General features: G+C 37.4%; 1 protein-coding gene across 1 annotated transcript in view; it reads right to left on the reverse strand.

The window, feature by feature from the left end:
• Positions 1-798: 798 nt before the first annotated feature.
• The window catches only part of LEKR1 (leucine, glutamate and lysine rich 1), a 61,316-nt gene continuing 38,998 nt past the window's right edge, over positions 799-23,116 (reverse strand). Inside the window, exons 7-13 of the mRNA XM_063306520.1 lie at positions 18,887-18,968; positions 13,345-13,422; positions 12,572-12,775; positions 8,761-8,854; positions 6,186-6,341; positions 5,072-5,371; positions 799-1,892 (exon numbers count right to left, since the gene is read on the reverse strand). Coding sequence (XP_063162590.1) covers positions 1,509-1,892; positions 5,072-5,371; positions 6,186-6,341; positions 8,761-8,854; positions 12,572-12,775; positions 13,345-13,422; positions 18,887-18,968 — 1,298 coding nt within the window. The 3' untranslated portion in view covers positions 799-1,508. The remainder of the gene's footprint in view (positions 1,893-5,071; positions 5,372-6,185; positions 6,342-8,760; positions 8,855-12,571; positions 12,776-13,344; positions 13,423-18,886; positions 18,969-23,116) is intronic.

Consider the following 23,116-nt stretch of genomic DNA (forward strand, 5'->3'; position numbering starts at 1 on the left):
ATCTTCATCACTTCAGACCAGTGTTTCTCAACCTTGGCAACTTTACGATGTGTGGATTTCAACTCCCAGAATTTCCCAGCCAGCTTTGCCACATCTCAAAGTTGCCAAGGTTGAGAAACACTCAGACAATTTATGACTTGATCTTGATACTGAATTGCCATCAATATTTTAGGTGAGCTAGCTTCCATATAGCCTGCTTATCAAATCTGTAGCTTTCTTTGCCTTGTAAGCATTTTTTCTTTTTTTTTAAGAAAAAAACGAATGCTCTTTTTCTTCATGCTGCATTATTTGGCAATTTATATATAGCCTGGATCTTTACCTAAAATGAAAAAAAAAGTAGCACTTCATGAATTCTACATATTTGAAGTTAGCAGTTAACAAAACAATCCTAAGTATCAACCTTGCTGTAGGGGGTGTGGGTGTTATACAATAAACAACCGATTAGCCCAAAGTAATGTCTGTGGATAGCTCCTTTCTTTTTGGGCAGTTCTGTTGCCCTTCATTACACTAGACTGGTATAGTTGGTGAACCTGATCCAGGAAACCTTGAGGTTCCACCCCACTCCTGATGCAAATATGCAGTGATCCATCTAGGCCCTCTTCTCTCTACAAATACTGTGGCTGAAGGTGATGCCTGGGGAAGATATATTCCCACAAGCTACATAGGAGTATCATAGGGCTCTGGGGCAAGCATCCCATCCTACTTGAGAGATATTTTTGCACTTGATTTGCCAGAGCTGGTTTCTCTCTGCAAGCCTCAATACAGGCAAGGATTTTAGAATAAAACTGGAGATTGTGCAAACAAGTCAGCAAGCTTTTTATTAACATGTTAACAATAGCGACAAATGAATTAAAACACTGTGGCAAAATGGAATGTGTGCATGTTGAGGTGGGTCTGTGTCCAAGTGTCCAATGTGTCCATTGAGGTGGGTCTGTGTCCATGGGGTGGGAAAAGGAAGGAAGGAAATCACTTAATTTGTTGTACTCCATATACACATGATGCATATAAGGCTTAGTTTCCATAGAGGTGGGTCTGTGCCTGAATAGTACCAGTTCCCATTACAGGTAGAAGCTCACATAATCATAATCACAAGAAAATACCTAGCCTAGTCTTGATGGCATCCTATTTTTAAATGACATATTACAAAGGCTAGGATGTTTCTCTATGACATTTATTTTGCTGCATTTAGTGAATGTCTTATAAGAAGGAAGACATGTGAGCCTGATCTTGCAGCCTGGAGTGGTAAGCTAGAAGCCACTAAACTGAAGTCACCACCTTTTACTGATTGAAATGAGGAATCATGATTGTATGATAAAACACAAACTTTTTGGTAAGCAAAGCATGGCCTTATAGTGTAATAGCATGCTATTGGTATACAAATATTCATTCCTAAAAGCCCGCTTATTCCAGAAAAGTATTCTCTTGCAACATTAGCTTCCAAAGACTCACTTTAAGAAACTTAGATAATATGCCAAAGCTCTTGATCCTGGATGGCAATTCTTTTCTCATCATAGCTGACTCATTTGTCTTTTTATAACTGCTGTGATCCTTCTCCTGGATTCATCTAGAGAAGACGTTCTCCTTCGAGGTGACTGCAATGTAGGTAGAGCAGGCAAGCTAACATCGAAGCTGTTTTTGTTCCTACCACTGACTACTGTTTTAGTGGTCCTTGAAATCTCAGATAATGCTTTTGCGGCATTTGGGCACCTTTGCTTGCTGATCAAAGTGGAGGAGGAAGTTGGACTACCCTGACTGAGGGAACACTGTGACAAGGGGAACTTTCCACCAAGATTCTTTAGTTCCATGACTTGTTCTTTAGCTTGAGCCAAAGCTTCGGTAAGCTCATAGCGTTCCTCACACTCCCTGCGCACTGTGTCCTGGAGAAGAGCATTCTATGAGAAGAAAGAAAGTCATACTTCATAAAATATTATTGAGATGACAACAAAAGAGATATAAATATTGGGTGCTTTCTTAGCATCTCCAAACACAGTGTACTCAGAACAGTGTATGCAGGCAACACATTGTGCACTGAAATGCTTGTAGCCATACCACAGATAACCAGCATATCCATGTGACTATTATTATTATTAGCTACTGTGTTCTTTCATCTTGGGTGTGATAAGTGGTGTTCTTTCATCTTGGATCTAAAGTGGTGCTGTATCCTAAATATACTAAAGCAGCTTTAAAACTTTTGTTCTTTTAATATCATGGCCTTATGCCATATCACAAAGCAATTTGCTATTTGGCAATGCTCATCCACTCAGTTCTTTAGATATGAAGATATATTGCTCTATCCACAATTACAATGACACAAGAATGAAAGATCTACATCACGCTGAAGCACATGTGAATATTGCCTCTATGTTTACAGAGAGAAAAGTTGGATGAACCAGCCATTAAAATGAGCTTCAGTTGAACACACCATTTAAACTGGTGGCAATGTTACACACCTTTGGCAATCTTCTTTAAATGAACAATGTGCAGCATGAAGTAATAATTCTCTTTACCTTGAACCTATAAAGTTTAATTGGATGACCTAATTTGGTCTCTTTTTCTATCTTCTCTGTACCAATCTCTTCTAAGACTGCTTCACTGTTTTTAATTTTATAAACATACCTACAATTTGTCTCTCAAATTTCCTGTTTTATTTTCAACAGTTTTCCTCAATGAAGTTTCTCAAAGATAGCTTTTCTAATCTGATGCTTGCCAGATTGTTGGACTTCCATTCCCACAATTCCATGTCATTATGGAGATTACTGCAGTGGAAGTCTAATGTATGTAGAAGGCACCAGTTTGGGAAATGGGATTAAGTGAGTAAAAGAGTAAATATTAGAGGAAAATATTCTTAATTTCATTAATAAATAGTACTCTACTTTCCTTGACTAACAGTGTACAACTCAACAGAAAAAAAAATAGTCTGCTTTATCTCACTAAAATTACACCCTGCCTTTCTATGAATTACATTGGTCTTGATGATTAGCTGACAATGAAAGGGCTTGGGAGGTTGAGCTCATTTAGGAATGGTTGCACTTTCTTCCCAGGAAAATCACAGTGCCCAGAAATGTCTTTAGCACTGTGGCTTCCTTCAAGCCCTTAGAATGGAAAATTAGAAAAATAAATCAATGCATCTTCATTGTAGCAGGACTTCAGGGCAGAAGCCTAGTCCCAGGTTGAATATACTGTACCTCCTAAAACTATTAAATCTGTGGGAGAAATATTAATCACTTTAATACAAAGACTAAATTTAACTAAGCAAACCACTGGTGAAGAATTTAAGGATTTAAATGGTTTTTGCATTTTAGAAGAATTAAAAAAAAAAACTAACCAAGGACAATTGTGAAGACTCAGAAATAATGCGAACCTGATCTGAGTAATGCTTAATCTAAAAGAAACCTTATTAAGTAAAACGTGACATCACTTCTCTTTTTTAAATCAAACTAAAGGAAGTCATACCCAATATAAAGACTACAATAATGAATGTATCATTGACAACTAAAAACTGAACTACACCCAGTGACAGAAAACAAAACACAGTCAACATTCCAATTGTTTCTATTCATCTATACCAGAGTTTCTCAACCTTATCAACTTTAAGATGTGTGGACTTCAACTCCCAGAATTCCCCAGCCAGCAAGGGGAATATGCGCACAGCTTACTGTCAAGAAGATATAATAGGGCATGATTTCAGTGACAAATGCACCTATTTAAGATGCAATCCAATGATTTAGGAATAACATTTCAGAGGCAGATAACTAATTAGATTTTTCTTTCCCCACCCCTGAATCAGGGGAATATATCATGACAAATATATAATTAGATTTGCTTTCCCTCTTTCCTTCCGCCCAAATGTCAAAAAATGCCTGAGGGCCTAGCCAGGGTTGGATAGCTGCATATCTTAATGTACCAAAAATTTGACCAAATTTCCAATTATCTAAGCATATTCTCTTCTACTGAAAGGAATAGGGCATAACAATTAAACAAACAAACAAACAAACAAAGCCAAGGGCGCCTTCTCATTCTGTCCTGCAAGTTTTCAGCCAGCCATGCTCTAGAAGTGTCATATGGTTCTGAGGTTGGAGTATTGCTGTTGAAGAACAGGACTGTTCTGCCCACTGCAAATTTTTCAGTGAAGAAAACTACCAGGAATCTTTTGAGTGGGCAGAATAAAAATATTGCAAACAAGCAAATGAACAAATACATGCATTAATTTTTAATAATTTTAATTACTCAAAATGAAAAAGCTCCTTGGATCTCTTTTCCCTAGAAAATAGGTTTCACTTCCTCTTTTCCATCTTTAAAAGAGTTACATTTTTACAAATTTTTCTTGATTTTTTTTTCTTAAGATCTCTTTTGACTTGATTTCTCAAATGACTTTTGGCTAATGGTACTTCAATTGCATGCTCATTGCAGACTAATTATGGGACAATTCCTGTACGTTGCTTTGGAAATTTTAAATACTTTAAAAATCATCCTAAATTAACATGAAGACAAAGGTATTTTTCATTGCACTATTTGCACTGGGAATGGATTCCACCTACTGTACTGAAAAATAATAGATCTTTTATCATATTACATAAAACAACTTGACAGGAGCAGCACTGTGTGCACTCTGGCTACTTCTAACCTTACATGTCAAATCAACTGCCTGCATGTATGAAGTACTGCATGTGGCCCAGAGGATTCTTCTTCCCAGCAGAATTTCCATTTATGGGGAAAAAAATGAGGAGAAAATCCTACACATATATATTTATAGGCAATAGGTTCTATGCAGATAAATTAATGTGTTCATCATGATTCTCTGTTCCATGCGTTGATGAGAACAGCTTATTTTAGGCTTAATAATCTTAGATCTAGAATATGGTTTATTTAGCAGGAACCAAACCATAGTTTGATACCCTTGTCTGAAGTGGGAAAGATGGAACAAGAGAAATGGTATTTGGACTTATGTTTTCATTCTTTGTCCAAAGATCCACCATTTGTTAGATTAGGATTTCTGTATCTCAAACAAACCAAAATATAAAAATGTGATATCTTATAATGAACCAGGTCTGACCTTTGGTTGAGTTCATACCTCCTCTTGAACTTGATTCATTTTCTGAATCAATTGTTTTTGTTCCTCAGTTAGTTTTGCCAATTCATAGGTCTTCTTTTTTATTTCTTCTCTCATGTCTTCTGTCACTGAATTATGAATGCTCTGTTCTTCCTTCAGCTGGAACTCAAGCTCAGTCATTTGTTTTTTGAGGCTCTGCCATTCGTTTTCCCTTTCTCGGTTATTCTCATTAAGCTTACTCTCAGCTTCAGAGAGCTTCTTTTCAAGTGTGTCCATTTCAACCTTCAGTTTATTAGTAGCATTACGTATCAGTTGAGGTATCTGAAAAACAAATTTGACATTCAATTCTTGTCAAAGCATGTTGGCAAATATACTTTGGTTAAACAGATTTGAATAGGTTTAAGGGATTTTGGAAGAAAGATAAGGAAACATCACACTATACTATGTAAGACTATCAACAGCTTGTACTTACATGAAATGAATATTAAAAAGTACTCTACAGTAGTGGAATTCTGAGTTAGAGGACACAAGATTAAGAAGTGATTAAAACTGTTAAACATGGAATACATAAATGAAATAAATATTATTGTGAATCTTTGTTTTCTACAGGTACAGTAGATTAAAGTCTTCTTAAACACACAACACACAACATGAGAAGGACTTGCTTTTCAAACAATTATTTTAGAGAAGAACTATTACAGGGCTAAAGCAAAACCTGACCCATATTTAAAAATATGGAATAAGTATGACTGTTACTTCTCTTTGATGGGGATCTTAGTCCTATAAAAGATCTCTGAAGGACTCAAGAAATACCAGCAAGGGAAACTCCTTGTAATGTCACAATTTTGTAGAAAGGGTAAGTACTCAGAAATTAGAACAGTTGAATTCTGATTGTATAAACAAGTGCATTTTGAACAGTTGTGAGTAAAACACCATGAGATCATTTGCTCATTTCAACAAGAATGGCTAATTCTGTAGATTGCTTATTAATGTCGATACTAAATAATCAACATCTAAAAAGAAATGGGGCAACTCTTTGACTGAGCAGGCCATTCTGTCATATGATTTAAAGAATGAAATTAAGCGCTTCTCATAGCTATGCATTAACAAACTGCTTATTTTCAGTTGCTTAAACCTTTGTATGTAGCAGCTCATCCTGATCTTTTTGATATTTTGCAATTAATTCCTGATGCTTTTCTTTCTCAATATCTAGTTCTATTCTGGCTTCTTCTTTGAGTCTAAGAATCTCTTCTTTGTGACTGATGTGCTCTTTCACTCTATCAGTTTCAACCTAGAAAGCAAACATTTGGGAATCAGTAAGAATCTGTTCAATTTACATACACACAATGTTCAACAAACATACGCACAATGTTACTTGTGGAAAAAATGGGACTTAAGTTGGTCAAGACATGCAGCCTGATCCTTATATGCACAATTTTAACAAAAGCATACAAATTATACAAAAATATACAGTATTTCATGCTAATTACATTAAAATACAAACCATAAAATAGTACTGAATACATACACCTACCTATAAAGTTTCATAAAAGGTTTAGAAAAAGAGGGTTACCATCAGAAGTGTTTCATTCTATGAAGATTGCGATGATTTTCAATAGCTTCTAGTCATGAAGGCCATATAGCTATTAAATAACATATAGTACTTCTTAAGATAAGTTAATTGCTGATGGGCAATTGCTCTTAGGTCTTTTTCCTATAAGCATTCAGAACCATGTTAACAAAATGCTGCTTTAGGTAACACAATCCATCATGGATCTTCTGTTCTTTTGTAGATCCAGTCAAATCACATTCAATAGTGCTGGTCATCTCTTCAGGTTGAGGGCAGAGGGATCAGCCTCAGTGACTAGATCAGACTTTATAACTTGGGGAAATTGGCATCCACTTATTGGCATATTTCTTTCTGCTGCATCAGAGTAATGATTTTTTTGACCCTGGCATCATTTAAGTACCTTAATAATCAATCATGACATGTGGCAAAAGTGTTTATTAGGCTTTGAGTACATAGATCATAAAGGGTCCTAAAGTACTCTCAAAACACCATCAGCAGTACTGACACAAGTGGAAGCTGATCTCAGGATGAAAATATTTCCCATTTAACTAACACCTGAAATCAACATAATTAATAACTATAATAATGAGCATTCTGAAAAATATTTCTCAATTATCTTGTCTAAGTTCCCTAGCAACAATTTCTCTCTCTCCCTCCCTCCCTCTCTTTTTTTTTTTGCAGAATATGTTTATAATCCAGGGCATTAAATGCCTAAACTCCACTTTAAACAACTTAGTTTTGAAAGAGATTTTTTCCCCCTCCCATTTAGGGTACACGTTATTTGATTTTTTTTCCTCTTTTTGAAAAAAGAACATTTTATTCCTATGTAATGGCACAATGACCCAAGAAAAAGACAGCAACATCTCTTTGGTCTGAGGAGAGCACTTTTGGAACACTTGACATTCAGCACATTTTAATAGTTGTCAGCAAATATGTAACTGCTGTCTCTTACTGCTATTAGTTGGTTACCTATGTTGAATGCCAAGCAGCACAACAGATACCAACTGTGCAAACTGACCAATTCATGATGAAATTATATCCTGTAAGAAATTATGCTGAAAGATTGGGACATCTGAGAACCAAGTGTTCACAGCCTGAGGTTTAGTGATCAAGCAGAAGTACTGTAGAAATAGATTTTTAAAGATGCTAAACCAGGGCGAGGAAGCAACAGGTAGGCAAGTGCAGCAGGTGCAGCTGGGCATTTGACCACCACTGCACTGCCCACCTGCCTGCCTCTTCAGTGCCATTCCTCCTCCCGCTCCCCCTCTCAGTTTCCTGGGCCTTGCAATTGAGGGAGGCATAAGGGATGAGGCCAGTTGGGAGTAAGTGGGCAAGGCAGGTGGACAGTAATTTGGTAGAAAACTTTCTAGTGCAGATTGCCTTAGCCTGCTTAATCCTTCCCAGCCCATCTTCTCAATGTAGGCAGGCTTCTAAGTCTAAATATGCTGAAGGAACACACAACAAGGTGGCAGCGTTATGCTGCTGAGCAACACCACAGCTAAATAGTTTAACTGAGAAACAGTGATGTGCAGAGGTTATGGCACTGGACTAGGACTGGGAAGATGCAGGTTCAAGTTCATTCTCACCCACTGAAACTCATTGGCTGATTGAGCCACTCATTCTTTCTCAGCCTAATGCACCTCACAGGATTGTTGCTGCAGGGATAAAAAGAAGGAAGATCCCCACATACTGTAAAGCATCTTGAGTTCTGAGAAAAGTGAGAAATATTTAACAAATTAATCTATCTATTAGATTAAATATATGAAAACTATGGAATGCTGATATTGTTACATTATAAAACTGATAAAAATGTAAAGTACTTTATATTGTTTTATATAAATGATTGCTTTATATAAACTCTGCTTTTTCATTAAATGTTTCTTGTTTCAGAATTTTTAAAAATTTAAATGCTTTTAAACATGTAAATATCCAGGGGATTCTGTAAAATAAAAGGAAGAAAGAAGGAAGAAGGAAGGAAGCTCTTTTACAGTATGTAGTAATCTTAGCTTTGAGCAAAGAATACTAAAGTACAATAGAACAGAAGCTGTTTGGAAACGAGTGCTGGATGCATTTGCTTGACAACTGACCAAAGTTACAGAAAACAAGTAAGCTCGGTGATGACTAGAATATCCAGTATTACCTTTTCTTGCCAGTTCTTTTCATTCAGCACTTTCTGCCTTAATGTTTCCTGCAGCTGCTCTGTTATCTTCTGATGGGAAACCAGGACTGACTCCCTAATAATGACAAAAAATCATGAATAAGATGCATTCTAGCCAAAGAGGTTACAAAAACAGTTCTAGATGGGATTTCTTTTTCAACTTCTGCTTTTTTAAAATTTACTTTGTTTTTGCTGCTGCTGAGTCAATGATTCCATAAGACATCCCATATATTACACAGATATTAAAAATATTAATATAGTTGATACTGATTCTCTTGTTTAGATTCTCTTCCAAACAGATTGATGTAAAATATTTACATTTCTGAAGGAGTGAAAAGAGAAGCTGTTCCTAGGGTTCTGTGCAAAACTTAACCATTGTCATCTTTTGTTTTTTAATTAGGCCCTTTAAACAATTTATACCATTTTTCTCTGCAGGTATAGGAAACTTTCATTCTAACTATTGGCACACTTCTAGTAGTGTATAGTGTAAAAGTAAGTATCACCCACACACTCATGTGTGATGAATTAATGCAAATTCTCTGCCATGTGCAAGACCTCATCAAAACTGGAGTTGACCATGCTAACCAGGAAGGATAAGTTGTATGAGGGTTGGAATGGCTGGTTTAGGGGCCAAGAGGGGGAAAATAAGTCTCTGGGTTAACTCTCTTCTCTACCATGAATATGCAAGGTAGAATAATTTGAGACTGTACATTTTTCTTGTCATGTGACTTGGAAAGATTTTCCTTTACTTAAAGAAAACTGTCAGATATTGAGAACAGTTAGTCTAATTAAGTCAAAAATTTATTACAGGTGTTGGGCAGGTAGAAATATCAGCACAAAGGTAGCAAATAAGAATAAAATTTAAAATATAAGAACAGTATATAAAAAGAAAGCTTCAAATAAAAAACCAAATTGAAATAAAATGTATACTGTACATATCAACCACTATACAATAAGGAAGAACATAATCTAATGGCACATTGCCGATCTTATTAGTCTAAATACAATATCATGACTTGAAATGATATCCCCAAACATGTTTCTCTGCACAAGAAAGGATGTTAATCTTTCAACATGGAATACCACACACACATGTGCACACAAAAATAAAGCCATTCTTGTACATATGGAACTTCATATGGAAGCACTGCAGCCCCAGTTATAGCTGCCCAAATGAGGTATTTGGGCTGAGATCTTGGTTACAATCTACTCCTATCTACTCTCTTAAAATGTGTCTTATCGGACACAGAGCTCCTAATGTGCAAACAAAGTAACTTCATGGGAGTAACCAGACCTAAGAGTGTTCTTTAATTTATTAAAAAAAATTCCCTTGGTATGTGTCTTCCTCGGGTCCTCTACCAGAAGCCTGGGAGTTTGAGGGTTCTGTGCAGTATCTTAGCTGTTCTTAGCACTGCACTCTTCTAGACAGTGGTCTGATGTTGTTCCTGGGATCTGTTGGAGCTACTCTCCCAGCTTAGGAGTCACAGCCCTGAGTGCTCCTACCACTACTGGGACCACTTTGGCCTCCACTTTCACATCCTCTCTAGTTCCTCTTCCAGGCCCTTTTACTTCTCCAGCTTCTCATACTCCTTCTTCCTGATGTAGCACTTGGCACTGCTACATCTATCACCACTGCTGTCTTCTGGTCCTTGTCTACTACCACAATGTCTGGTTCATTGGCCAGCCTGCCTGTCCATCTGTATCTGGAAGTCCCACAGGATTTTAGCCCTGTTATTCTCCACAACCATCTGGACTTGGGCGGGTCTGATCGTACATATCAACTCCTGCCCAATCTCCAATTAGCAGATGTTGTAATTCTATTTGGGAACACTTATAGAAGAGGAGAATTATTGTATCCCATCTATTGAAAAATGGCAATAAATATAAACCTTAAGAATATTTATGTTCTTGGATTAAAGGATCTTGGAGACCAAGGCAAACCTTAATAATGCCTATTAAAATTGTGGATAGTAATGTACTGAAACACAAACATACATTACATTTATTAGAACTGGCATGTTACATAACGTAACTGAATTAACCACAACCCCTATGGGCCAATTCCAATGTGAAGAATTAATTATCCTTCAAATAAAATGTAAGGAAAAATATCTACACAGATCTCCTTGGGCATTCTTCCAATTGACAGTTATCTGAGATAAAGAGCTATCCCCAGCCTACTGCCTTCAACCTCATTATGGCTGTGCTGGCTGGGGAATGATAGGATTTGTAATCCAACTCATCCAAAAGCACTTTGCTGGGAAAGGCTGGAATACTAAAGTGGAATATTAAAACTTTCCAGGTATATAACACTGTAGCCCAAATTCAGGAAAAAAAATGAATTTTTACTTCAGAGTTCCTCGGAATAACTGTAAATGAAAGTAGAATATACAAATGAATAATTATCCATTCCTAGGCAGTTTCTGCATGTGATGCTCCCATTTGCCTAAAGACACTCCATTCTCTCAGGAACACATACACATGCATGTGTCCAGTATGAGTATGCATGTGCCATAATGCTACATGATGTCTTCACAGCAAACAGCTTAAGAAACAAGCTATAATTCTGTTACCGAAACATGTTTAATTACTATTATTGGGTTGGATTCATGTCTGATATTTGTTTACAAGCCTATTTGATGATACCACTTACCAGAAAAAAGCAGCAAAGGCCTCCCATAGGATAGCATATTTAGAAAAATACACAGAAGTTATTATTAGCATAAATAAATTTACTATTTTTCCCAAAAAGATGGATAGGTGTGCATTACCTTCAGAGGCATAATATAACTGAGAATTCATATAATGTGATGGTTGTATATACTATGAAATAAGAAGTACCAGTCTGAATCTCACATTAGCCTGAATTCTTATGAAATTCCATCAACTCCATTCAACAGTATGGGAATCCAGAATGATTAATAAGGTGGGATGAGGTAAGTAAATGGTCACTGCTGCTAAACAGCAAGTGAAATTGTGGGAAAGCCAGTTTTACTTCTTCAGTTCCTGGGGTCATCTGCCTGGAACAATGTGAGCCCTCCCTCCTGATCACTGCTAAGTAACAGGCAGTGGCAGCATCTACTGTACAATCCTATGTCCACATCATCAAGCTACTTGAGTGGAAGTTGAAATGACAATGAAGGTAACATGTTGTATATGAAGGGCTTTGGACATTTTAATTACCATAATGTCCATAACAAAGTCTAGGTGTTTGTGTTATAATTGCCAATCCAGAGAAAATTAATCATTCAATCATCCCAATAAAAATAAATGAGATTTTAAAAAATTGTTGTTAACCTCTTCTATTGACCTGAATGGTACTGAAGCATTACTAATCTGGATTAGGGCTACTGTTTCTTATAATACTTGGATGGTTATGGCGTATGGATAGAGTATTACCAGGGAAAGGGATGGAGGACATGCTGGTGATGCCAGGGTATCACTAGGTAGGTACCAAACACTGGTTCCACAGCAAACACATGCCTGCAGCTACCTTTCCCGTCTTAACTTCCTCACGTTCCTTCCCCCTTTTAGAAGGTCAAAGTTCCGCTCCCCAAAGGATATGCATTGCAGACCTGTTGAATTCAATAGGATCTCTCATGAGTAAGCACACTTGTGATTGTACAAAGTATTTTTATTTAAAATGACTTTATTTTACTGTACAGTAAGAGCCTATGCTCTGTAATTATTTATTTTGAGTGTGGAGTATTGCATATAGTAAACATGTAGAAAGGAAACCTAGGAAAAACCTCTGCACCGGTAGCCCTGTGTATGACAAGTCATTTCTAATTACCTTTCTTGCTTAAACATGGCTACTTCTTCCTCTCGCTGCTTCAGAAGATTGTTAATTGTTTCCAGTTCACTTTCCAAAATCTTGGTTCGTTTTTTAAGGTTATCTTCTTTCTTTTCTTTCTCAACTGTTTCTTCCTGTAAATGCTGACACATTTGTTGGCAGGCAAGTAAAGATTGTTCTTTTTCTGTCATTGTATGAGTAAACCTAAATGTAAAAAAAGAGTAATAACTGAAACACTGAGACACACATACACATGCTCTCTCTCCCTCTCTCATTTTACATGACCCTTAACAGTAAATGGAGCTGAAGTTTATGGGAACAACTTCTCTGCATTAAATAAGAATACAAATGAAATACAGGACATGTAACAAAATGAGACCTAGAAATATATGTTTATAAAAATACAAATACATGTAATTATAAGGAACTTTTTAAAGTTTAATAAATTTACAAAGATTAATGGGAAGATAGATCTTTCTATAACAGACTTAATAAACTTAATAGATCTTAATAAAATGAAAATTAAATAAAGGAAGTATAGCATAAACAGGTTAGGAAATAAAGACATTACTAGTTTAAGAAAATTAGACAAATCTTCTATGTTCAGCACTTCTGAATGTGCAAAAGCAGAGTAAAAGTGTAATAAATAAATAAAATCATACAACAGAAAATTATTATGAAAAATTCTAGGAAAATGATCACAATTATTATTTAAGTGGAAGGAGTTATAACCACCTGCATCTCATATATTTGTAACCAATTATAACTCATACCGAGATTTAGCTATTCCAATTTCAGATGACAACTTTTGAAATTCCCTTTGATGATCTTCACATTCTTTTGATTTCTTTCTAGAATACAAAACTTTGAATTATTAATTCTACTTCTTTAAAAAAATAGATTAGTAAGACAGTGGGCTAACTTTTTAATGCTTGTTCTATCCTATAGCAAAACAACACAAATCTAAATATTGTTTTAATATGCACTTTTATTTATAAGACATCATGGCATGAGAAAACTCAGCATGTGTGCAAACAAGTGGGATTTCTATGTATCACTAATATCACTAGGTAGCTCTCAAGACAAAATTCTACTATGCAAATAACTTAGTTTATATATTAACATCCAAATAGCATCAAGACAGAAATCCCAACTGACTTTTTTCTGTCTTGTGTTTGAACTGTGCAGATGTATTGTAAAAGCTAAAATAGGGATAAGTATTAAACTAGAAAAGCCAGAAGGATATAGCCATTTTTTTTTTTGCAAATGAACTCTCTAAATAAATACCTTTCCCTTTTACTGGAGGAAAAAACACAACACGTAAAACAAAAACCTCAGCTGATTTTTTGGAACACTTCAAGCAAGAAAGTTAACATATGTAATACCCTGTAATAGGTTATTCATCCTACAATAAAACAGTACCAAGACTACAGATAAAGAAGAAGGTACCAGCATAATCAGAAGGAATTCTGAGATTAGACAGTTTTTGTTTTTTTAGAAAACAGGAATAGAGAAAGCCCTGTTGGCTGTTTGTCTTATCTATAGGTCCCTGTCTCTTTTTTCCCATAGAAGAAGGGGAAAAAAAAAAACAGCTCTGCAGGGCAACTTTAACTGAGAAATAGCCCATGAGGGGCAGATGACAGAATTAAAGAAATGCTTCTTCCTTACTACTTTCAGCCAACACTAGTTGCTTCCCACCACCCACCCAAAAAGAAACACTGGGGAAAGTTTAGCATGTCTCAAGACTTTTTGCTCTTTTATATGATTTTATGTAGCAAACTTTTTAACCTTCCTTTCTCTTGTAAAAGTATGTATATAAGAGAGCCAGTGTAATGATTGCCCTAGCCCAAATACTCAGACTCACAAGAGGCTGCTATATGAAATCTGATTTATTAAGGAACTAAAGGCAAATACAGAGAAAGCTGAGAATGAGCAAAAGCGCGCCAAATACAAACTTAAACCCTTGGTGCAAACGTATCCCGCCTCCCTCGTAACAGCCCCGCCCGGCACAGGTGCTAGCAATCGTCAGAGTTGCTAGCCTGGGAAAGTAACCTTGAGCGCAGTAGATAATGCAAATACATTCCAGAGCAAAGCCAAAAGATAAGTACTCCCATCCTCCCGAGAAAGATGAAACACGCATCCTGCTAATGACATGCGAAACGTTACGATGTATCAAAGACATTGAAACGGCGAACATGACAGCCAGTGTGGTCTAGTGGTTAAGGCAACAGGCTAGAAACCAGGATCCTGTGAGTTCTAGTTCTGCCTTAGCCATGAAAACCAGCTGGGTGACCTTGGGCCAGTCACGCTTTCTCAGCCCAACTCACCTCACAGGGTTGTTGTAGTGGGGAAAATAGGAGGAGGAAGGAGTATTAGGTATGTTCCCCGCCTTGAGTTATTTATAAAAATAATTAAGGTGGGATAATTAATAAATAAAATAAAATAAAATAAAATAAAATAAAATAAAATAAAATTAAATAAAATAAAATAAAATTAAATAAAATAAAATAAAATAAAATAAAATAAAATAAAATAAAATAAAATTAAATTAAATTAAATTAAATTAAATTAAATTAAATTAAATAAGCAAGCATATGGCCAATTATTACATCTTTTGCTGATCTGACTTCTATACTGACAAAATTCAAAAGCTTTTATTCCATTTCTTCTAAAGAAGAATTTAAGTGTAGAATTTGCCAAATGTCCAATTATTTATCTATTTAAGCAGATAAATCATAAGTTTGTTTTTCTGTTTACTATCAAAGAACATGTAAGTAAACATATTTATTTAAAAAATGGAAGAACATCTTTGAAGTCTAAGGAATTCATTCTGAAATTTGCTGAGACTGATTTCTAGAACTGGTTAGCAGTAATGAGTAAGTACTGGTATTCACTTCAAAAGAAAGTTATATAGCAATTATATTTGATACAAAAATGAAGCCTTAATTATACTTTAGTGCTGGCAGTATAGATTCCTTTGAAATGTATAGATATTTTTGATGTGATATATATATTCCAGATTAGAACTATGCATTCACAAAATAAAACATATATCACCTTATTCTAAGCACCAGAACAGAAATTAGTAAGTTTGTGTTGGATTTTAAAATCAGATGAAGCATTTTTGTTATTCAGAACAGAGATGGGCACTGTAAACTTTGTACAACTATGAACAGACTTAGGTGAATAGTTTTAGAAGATATATTTCAGGAACTTTCTTGGTGCTAGCCCTCTGCAAGATAACAAACACTCTTTCTAGGAGCCACTTTGCTCCATACATCACTGAGAGTATTTCCCTCACAGAAATATGAAAGTATAGGCCATAAGTTAGAAAAGAGCATCTCTAATGTGTATGTGAGAGAAAAAGAAGAGTGCAGCTTTCATCTAGGGACAGACTACTGGCATGAAAACAACAAAGCAAATGGAGGAGTGCAAAATAGGTATGAGCATACTCTACTCAATAATCTACTCAATTTGAAGTATGACCATACTCTACTCAATAATCTACTCAATTTGAAGTGTTTAGAGTTACAGTATGTAACTCTCAGCACTTCAAATTGAGTAGATTAATGAAGATTTCCTTATTATTCAATCACCTTGCAGGAGAATAAAACCATCTATAATAGATGTATCAAGTAGAAGAAGATGCAAAGCATGTTAAGCATGAGCGGTTTAAAACAGAAATACTGTAAGTCTACTGTGAAAGTTTCCAGAGGCCTATCCCCATTGACAGTCTCACTGATGGCACTATACTCTTTTCTTTCCTGGCCATGTTTATTTCCAGCCTCATTGCTAGGAACATGGCCTCCAATATCTTAATATCAATTGTTTGGTAAATGGCCTTTTATGGAATATAATACGACAGGGAGCAGGGAGCAGGGATGCGCGCACACACACGCGCGCACACACACACTGCTACTGAGGAAGCCAGACAAAGCTGACCCAACATCAGGCAAGTTTAAGACTACAACTGCACTCTTTCAACTGATAACTGAGTTGCACATCCCCCTATCACCAGCCTCAGACAAATCGCTCACTCCAATCCATTCCCCCTTTCTTTTGGCATAGAAAGAATATCAGTTAGGAAAAGCTACATTTATTGTGTACTACTGAAGAAACAGTGGTGAGCAGAGGATAAAACTTGGCTCCTGGTCTCCACCTGAACACAATCTTGGGAGCCATAAACAACTGCAACAGACTATGTAAGATTTATATTGTAATCTGACATCACTGATTCCTATTAGGAGGAAAAAAGGTGGAAGAACAACTCTGGAAATTAAAGTAGAAGAAACAGAGTCATGCTAGAATAATGTCAATGTATTATTCATTGGTAAAACTTTGGAATATCTAGGATTTTAAATTAAGCACATAGGTGAAATCCAATGTAGTTTCCATCAGCAGAACTGGCTGAGGCAATTCCCCCTTATCCTGCAGACTCCCACATACCTTCAAGATCCTGTATTCTCCACAGCAGCCTGAGGACACATGGGGGTTGCAGAGGGAGGGCAATTGCTCCCATTCTGGTTCTACTGCTGACTTCACTGAATTAATTTTCTGTCACTGAAAGGACAGCAGTGTAGTTTTGTTTTTACTATTTTTACAGATGAAATAAAGTAAAGCCTAAGGTGGGAAAATAACCTCAATGTCTTTTAGAATTTCCAGAAGTTGGCAATCCAAATGATGCTAGAACTCTAAACTCAAAAGTTTCTCATCACTAGAGTGTTACTTGATCGATTAATAGGATACAGTACCTTACTAGACTAAATCAGATCCAGACTATAATAATACCTAATAATTAAATTTGGAAACCTATTTACTGTAGGTTTATTCACTTTTTTCACTGACCTTAATATTTTTAATTTTAGCAACAATGTATTTGCCACATTTGATTTTAAACTGTGAATCAAGGAATTGAAAGGCACTAAGAAAACTGTGGTCTTATGCTATTTATGCACTACTTTTGGGCATAAAAACACAAGTATAAATGCCCTCTTTACTTGTTATGGTTTTCTTTCATACCTGTTATAGTTCAAAGTTCACCATTTATGATGCAGATAGAATAGTAGTCTTATTAACTATAAAAGTTACAGATAGTACATGAGGTTTCATGAATAAAAAAAACTAGCTCAGATTCAATTCCTGACATCTCCAGGCAGAAGAGGAATGTCCCCTATCTGAAATCATGGAGAACTGTTGCCAGTTGGACCAATGTTCTGATTCAGTAGGAATTAGTTTACTATTCTCCAGTGACCCAGAGAAGCCAGTGCTTATATATATGTAATTTAACAGTAGTTGCAAACAGCATTCTAGCCCAGGTGGACCAGTTGGTCTTATCTATATAATAATTTTTATGAAAGATCCAAAGGATATTCTACAGGTAGTCCTATCATCCAGTGACCACTCATTCAGCAACCATTCAAAGTTATGATAGCTCTGAATGAGGGGACTTACAACCTTTCCTTGTAATTGTGGCTGTCGCAGCATCCCCATGGTCACGTGATTGCGATTCAGGCGCTTGGCAACCAGCTTGCAATTACAACCATTGCAGCATCCCATGGTCATGTGATCACCATTTGCAATCTTCACTGTTGGCTCCCAAGAAGCAAAGTCAATGGGGAAGCCAGCAGGAGGTTGCAAATGGCGATGATGTGACCATGGGATGCTGTGAGCATGTGGGGATTTGCCTAACAATGGCTATTGGAACTGCCACAACTGCCATCATAAGTCAGCATGGTCACGTGACATTGTGCTTTATGACCGCATTGCTTAGCGACAGAGTTGCCAGCCCCAATTACCATTGTTAAGTGAGAACTACCTGTACTTGTAAAGGCTTCCTTTAAACTAATTTGATCATGAGTACCAGAATTTTCACAATCTTCTACATAACCTCTTCCCACTTGTATATCTTTGCTACTAAAAACTTTGAACTAGTTAATCACACTGTCACAATGCTTTCTCCACTAATGCATTGCAGCAATCTCATCTTTGTTGCTTATCTGAAAACTATGGGCACTGTAGGGAAGCAATGATAAACAGGACTTAAGCCTTTAAGCCCTGTGGATGGAATGTCTGGAAGTATCCAGTTGGCCACTAAAGGTAACAGGCTGGATCTTGGTTTGATTTGTTGTGTGTGTGTGTACGTATACATATACATATACATATGATATTCTTCAAACATAATAAAATACTCAAAATATAATAAATCCTAAGATACACACTGATTTTTCAATTATTGTATCATTCACTTAAATAAGTAATTACAGGCTGTCAAGCAGAAAGAATGGTATCAGATATGAATAAAATGAAGTGTCTTACATGACTAATTCTTTAAAATGTATAATTTCAGCAGCGGCTTTCTGGAACTTGAGTTCAGTTGTCTGTATTTGATCTGTTAAATCTGTAACAACAAATTATTATTTATCATCTTTGTTAGTTCAACTGTGCCTTCTGCCCAAAGGGCTCACGTTAGTTAAAATATATTAAAACATGTAATATTTTATCATGTGAATTATTTATAAAAAATAGTTTCTGTATTTGTGTTAGATGTTTTTGTGAAAACTGAAGCAACATAAATGTGTTGTGATTGTATAATATAATTGGCTATTTTGCTTCTCTCTAAAAGAAAAACCTTAAACACTTCCTAAATTTCCTGTAGGAGATGTAAGCAGATATTCACCCATATGGCATGACTTTTATTTTTCTTCTCCATGTCTTCCCAAAATAATGCTCCAGATGGCCTCCCAATCCTCCTGAACAGATTTTGAGAACATTCTGGATTACTACTGTCAAGATTTTTTAAAAAAATCTGGAATAGTTTATCCTAATTTATGGAACAGGTATGTTCCAGACCAAAATTTAACATAGTTGTAATTTTCTAGTATTTCTGGGGCATTAGAAGTATATTTGATACTATTAAGTTAAAAAAATCAACTTAATGGTATCAAAAAGAAAATGAGTTACATAACTTTGTAAGCTAATGATCACCAATAGTGGTTTTACAAATCGTTTTACAGAAACTTTTGACAACTACAGTGGGCCTGTGCAGGCAAATATTTACTGTAAGTGATACAGAAAACAAATCCAGAAAATAAATTATTAGCACATGTGGCTACACAGTAGCCTTGCTTCCAGCTCCCTGCTGTGCATATAATGAAGCCCCCAGACTGCACATCTCCAAAGCCGTTCCCCTCTGTGAAATCCTTCCAAACTTTTGTTGTGACTCACAAGTGGCAGCCCCTAGTTGTCCTTGGTGGATCTCAGAAAGGCTAAGCATCCTCAGACCTAATAAGCTGGCTGGGGAATTCTGGAAGTTGAAGTCCACACATCTTAAAACGGCCAAGGTTGAGAAACATTGTAATAAGCATTCGACTGGAAGACCACTAGGAAATCCTCAGGCTGTAAACCAGATGTAGAAGTTAAAAAGAAGAAGTATGGATGGCAAATTACTTCTGCAATGATGCCAAAAAACCTACATGGATATGTCCATGTAATCACCAAGAACTGAGCTTAACTGAAGGAAATCTTTATTTAACTGACTGTTGCAAGGGGGAATAAAAAAAAACACAAAACCATCCAAAATGCCAAGATAGAGTCCTGGGAAATTCACAGAAAGAGGGAAAACACTTGAGAGCTGAACAGTCCAGAAAAGCAGCTCTGTCAGCAACCATTTATACAGGCTTAAATATTTCGTTCTTGAGTGGAAAATATTTTGCTCTTGAGTGGACTTTAACATATAGAACAGTAAGAATATATTATAACAGCAGAGCAATAGCAATAGCAAGAGAAAAAACTGTGCAGAAAATGACAACCAAAATAACTGGGAAGGGTAAAGCATATCCTCCCCATATGACTAGAAACTTGTCATAATCACTTGTACTTAATACAGGGAGATTCAGAACTAATAAAAGAAGTATTTATTTACAGAAATTATAGTTAAACTATGGAATTCACTGCTACCAGATTTGGTAATGATGATCAATTGACAACACCTTAGAAAAGCACCAGACAAACTGAGTGGCCTATCAATAGACTAGAGTACTGATTACTGCATTAACTTGAATCAGAGGTGGCACAACTTAAATGCCAACTCAGGGAATGTGGGCCCAGTGTCTTCTATTGGTTTAGCGTTCTAACTCCCTGATCAAAACCTCTGTGCCCAGTCAGATGACCTTCAGATGGCTCTGGCTTTCAGCTGCTGCTACTAAATGCCAGGTCAGTCTGTAATAAGGCCTCCCTCATCTGTGATATCAGATGAGAGGACCAACCTGGGATGTATTTCTGAGACCTGGCTAGGTCAGGAAGGGGAGGTTGCCCTTTTGGAAATATGCCCAGCTGGATTTCGGCTGTGGCATTAGCTGAGATTCCAGGGCAGGGGTGGAAGTGCGGCAATTGTCACCTGGGAGTCTCTTAAGGCTTTCAGGGGCACTGCTCCACAGGTTGCCAGATGTGAGACCCTGTTCATTAAGTTGGGCTCTAAGGATCAGTTGGGGTTGTTGCTGATATACCAGCTTCCCTGCTGCGTAACAACCTCCCTGCCTGAGCCACTGGACTCCATTGCTGGGCTGGCAGTGGAGTTCCCCAGACTTATGGTTCTGGGGGACTTCTGTCTGCCTTCTCTGGGGTTGGGGTCAGAGGCAGCTCAGGAGTTCATGACTACCATGACAGCCATGGCTTATCTCAGGTGATCCAGAGCCTGACACAGGACAGTGGTCACACACTTAATCTGGTTTTCCTGTCCAAGCAATGTCAATATGATCTGGAATTGGGGAGACTCCTTGTGTCCCCCTTGTCATGGTCAGATCATGCACTGATTACCATCACCCGAACACAGGTGAGAGCCGCAATTAAGCCTACCTTGTGGCGGTAAGGGCAGTGAAGTGACAATACTTCTCTGCCCTTACTTCATCTGCAGATAGCCATCCTGCAACTCTGCTTTGTGTGACCCATGCCCTCTTGGGTAGAGGGGGCTCAGAGACTCCCTTGCAGGGTTGTGTGGAAGAATTTGCTCAGCATCTGTTAGATAAAATTGCTCGAATCCATTCGCAGTTGGATGCCAGCCTTGTTGCAGGTCCTGAGGAAATGCCTGGGGTGGAGTCTTGCCCTGTTATCTGGGAACAGTTTGAACCTGTTGGGCCTGAGGAAGAAGACAGGGTCCTCATGACTGTGACCTTGGCCACCTACTCTTCAGATCCATGCCCCTCCTGGCTAATTAAAGCTGCCTGCAGGGTGTCATGTGAGTGGGTTCTAGCAGAGGTGAATTCTTCCTCATCTGTCACCATGGGCTGATGATACCCAATTATACATCTCTGCCCCAGGCAAATTAAGCAATGCTGTTGATGTCTTATCCTGGTGCCTCGAGGCACTGAAGGTCTGGATGGGGAGCAACAGACTTCAACTGAACCCTGGCAAGACTGAGTGGCTCTGGGTTTTTGGGCCTGCCAATTCTGGGGCTATGCCATCTTTGGTAATGGGGTTGCACTGCCCCAAACAGACCCGGTGCGCAACTGGGGGTCCTCCTGGACTTGTGACTCCTGCTTGAAGAGTCATATCTAGGAGGGCCTTTGCACAGCTTTGTGTGCCAGTTGCACCTGTTCCGAGATTGGGAGGCTCTGCTTATGGTCACTCGTGCTCTGGTCAACTCCCAGATGGACTACTGTAATGCAATCTACATGGGGCTGCCCTTGAAGAATATCTGGAAGCTTCAACTGGTGCAGAATGCAGCAGCACAGGCAGTTATGTGTGCTCCTAGAATGGCACATGTTACACCTCTGCTCCGCGAGCTGCACTGGTTGCCAGTTTGCTTCTGGGCCCAATTCAAGGTGCTGGTTTTGACCTTTAAAGCTGTTCATGGCATGGGGCCAGGTTATTTGAGGGACTGCCTCTTCCCGATTATATCTGCCTGTCCCATCAGATCCAGCAGAAGAGATATGTTGCGGGTCCCATCTGTGAAGGGGTTATATCTGTCGGGACCCAGGAGACGAGCCTTTTCTGCCATGGTACCTGCACTGTGGAACATCATCCCCCATGAGGTGAGATTGGCCCCATCTCTCCCAACCTTCCAGAAATCCCTTAAAACTTGGTTGTGTCAACAGGCCTGCAGATCGCAAGGGAATGGTAACTTGATTAGATGGCTCCATAGTTTATGGAGTTCCTCCTTGTGGGCGGCTCAGAGTCCCTCCTTGTGGGGGGAGATGGGTGGTGTTAAAAAATTGATTGATAAAAATAAATAAATAAATAAATAAATAATCTGATGTTCTCACCTTTTCTAATATTAATTCTTTGTACTTTTGAATGTTTTAAAAATTGTTTTTATGGTTGTTTTGTACACTACCCAGAGTCACATTGTGTGAAATAGGCGTCCATATAAATATGATTGCTAAATAAATAAATAAATAAATAAATAACTGTTGAGAAGCAACAGTGGAAGAATGTTATCATTCTTCTATTCATGGCTATGTCATGAATCAGTTCTCAGATGATAAATCAGATAAATCAACTGCAGATAAGTAGGTTGCTCTAGAAATATTGCTGCCAAGAGCCAAAAGC

Source organism: Candoia aspera, chromosome 6 (assembly GCF_035149785.1).
Source record: "Candoia aspera isolate rCanAsp1 chromosome 6, rCanAsp1.hap2, whole genome shotgun sequence".
In the NCBI taxonomy this organism is placed as follows: domain Eukaryota; kingdom Metazoa; phylum Chordata; class Lepidosauria; order Squamata; family Boidae; genus Candoia; species Candoia aspera.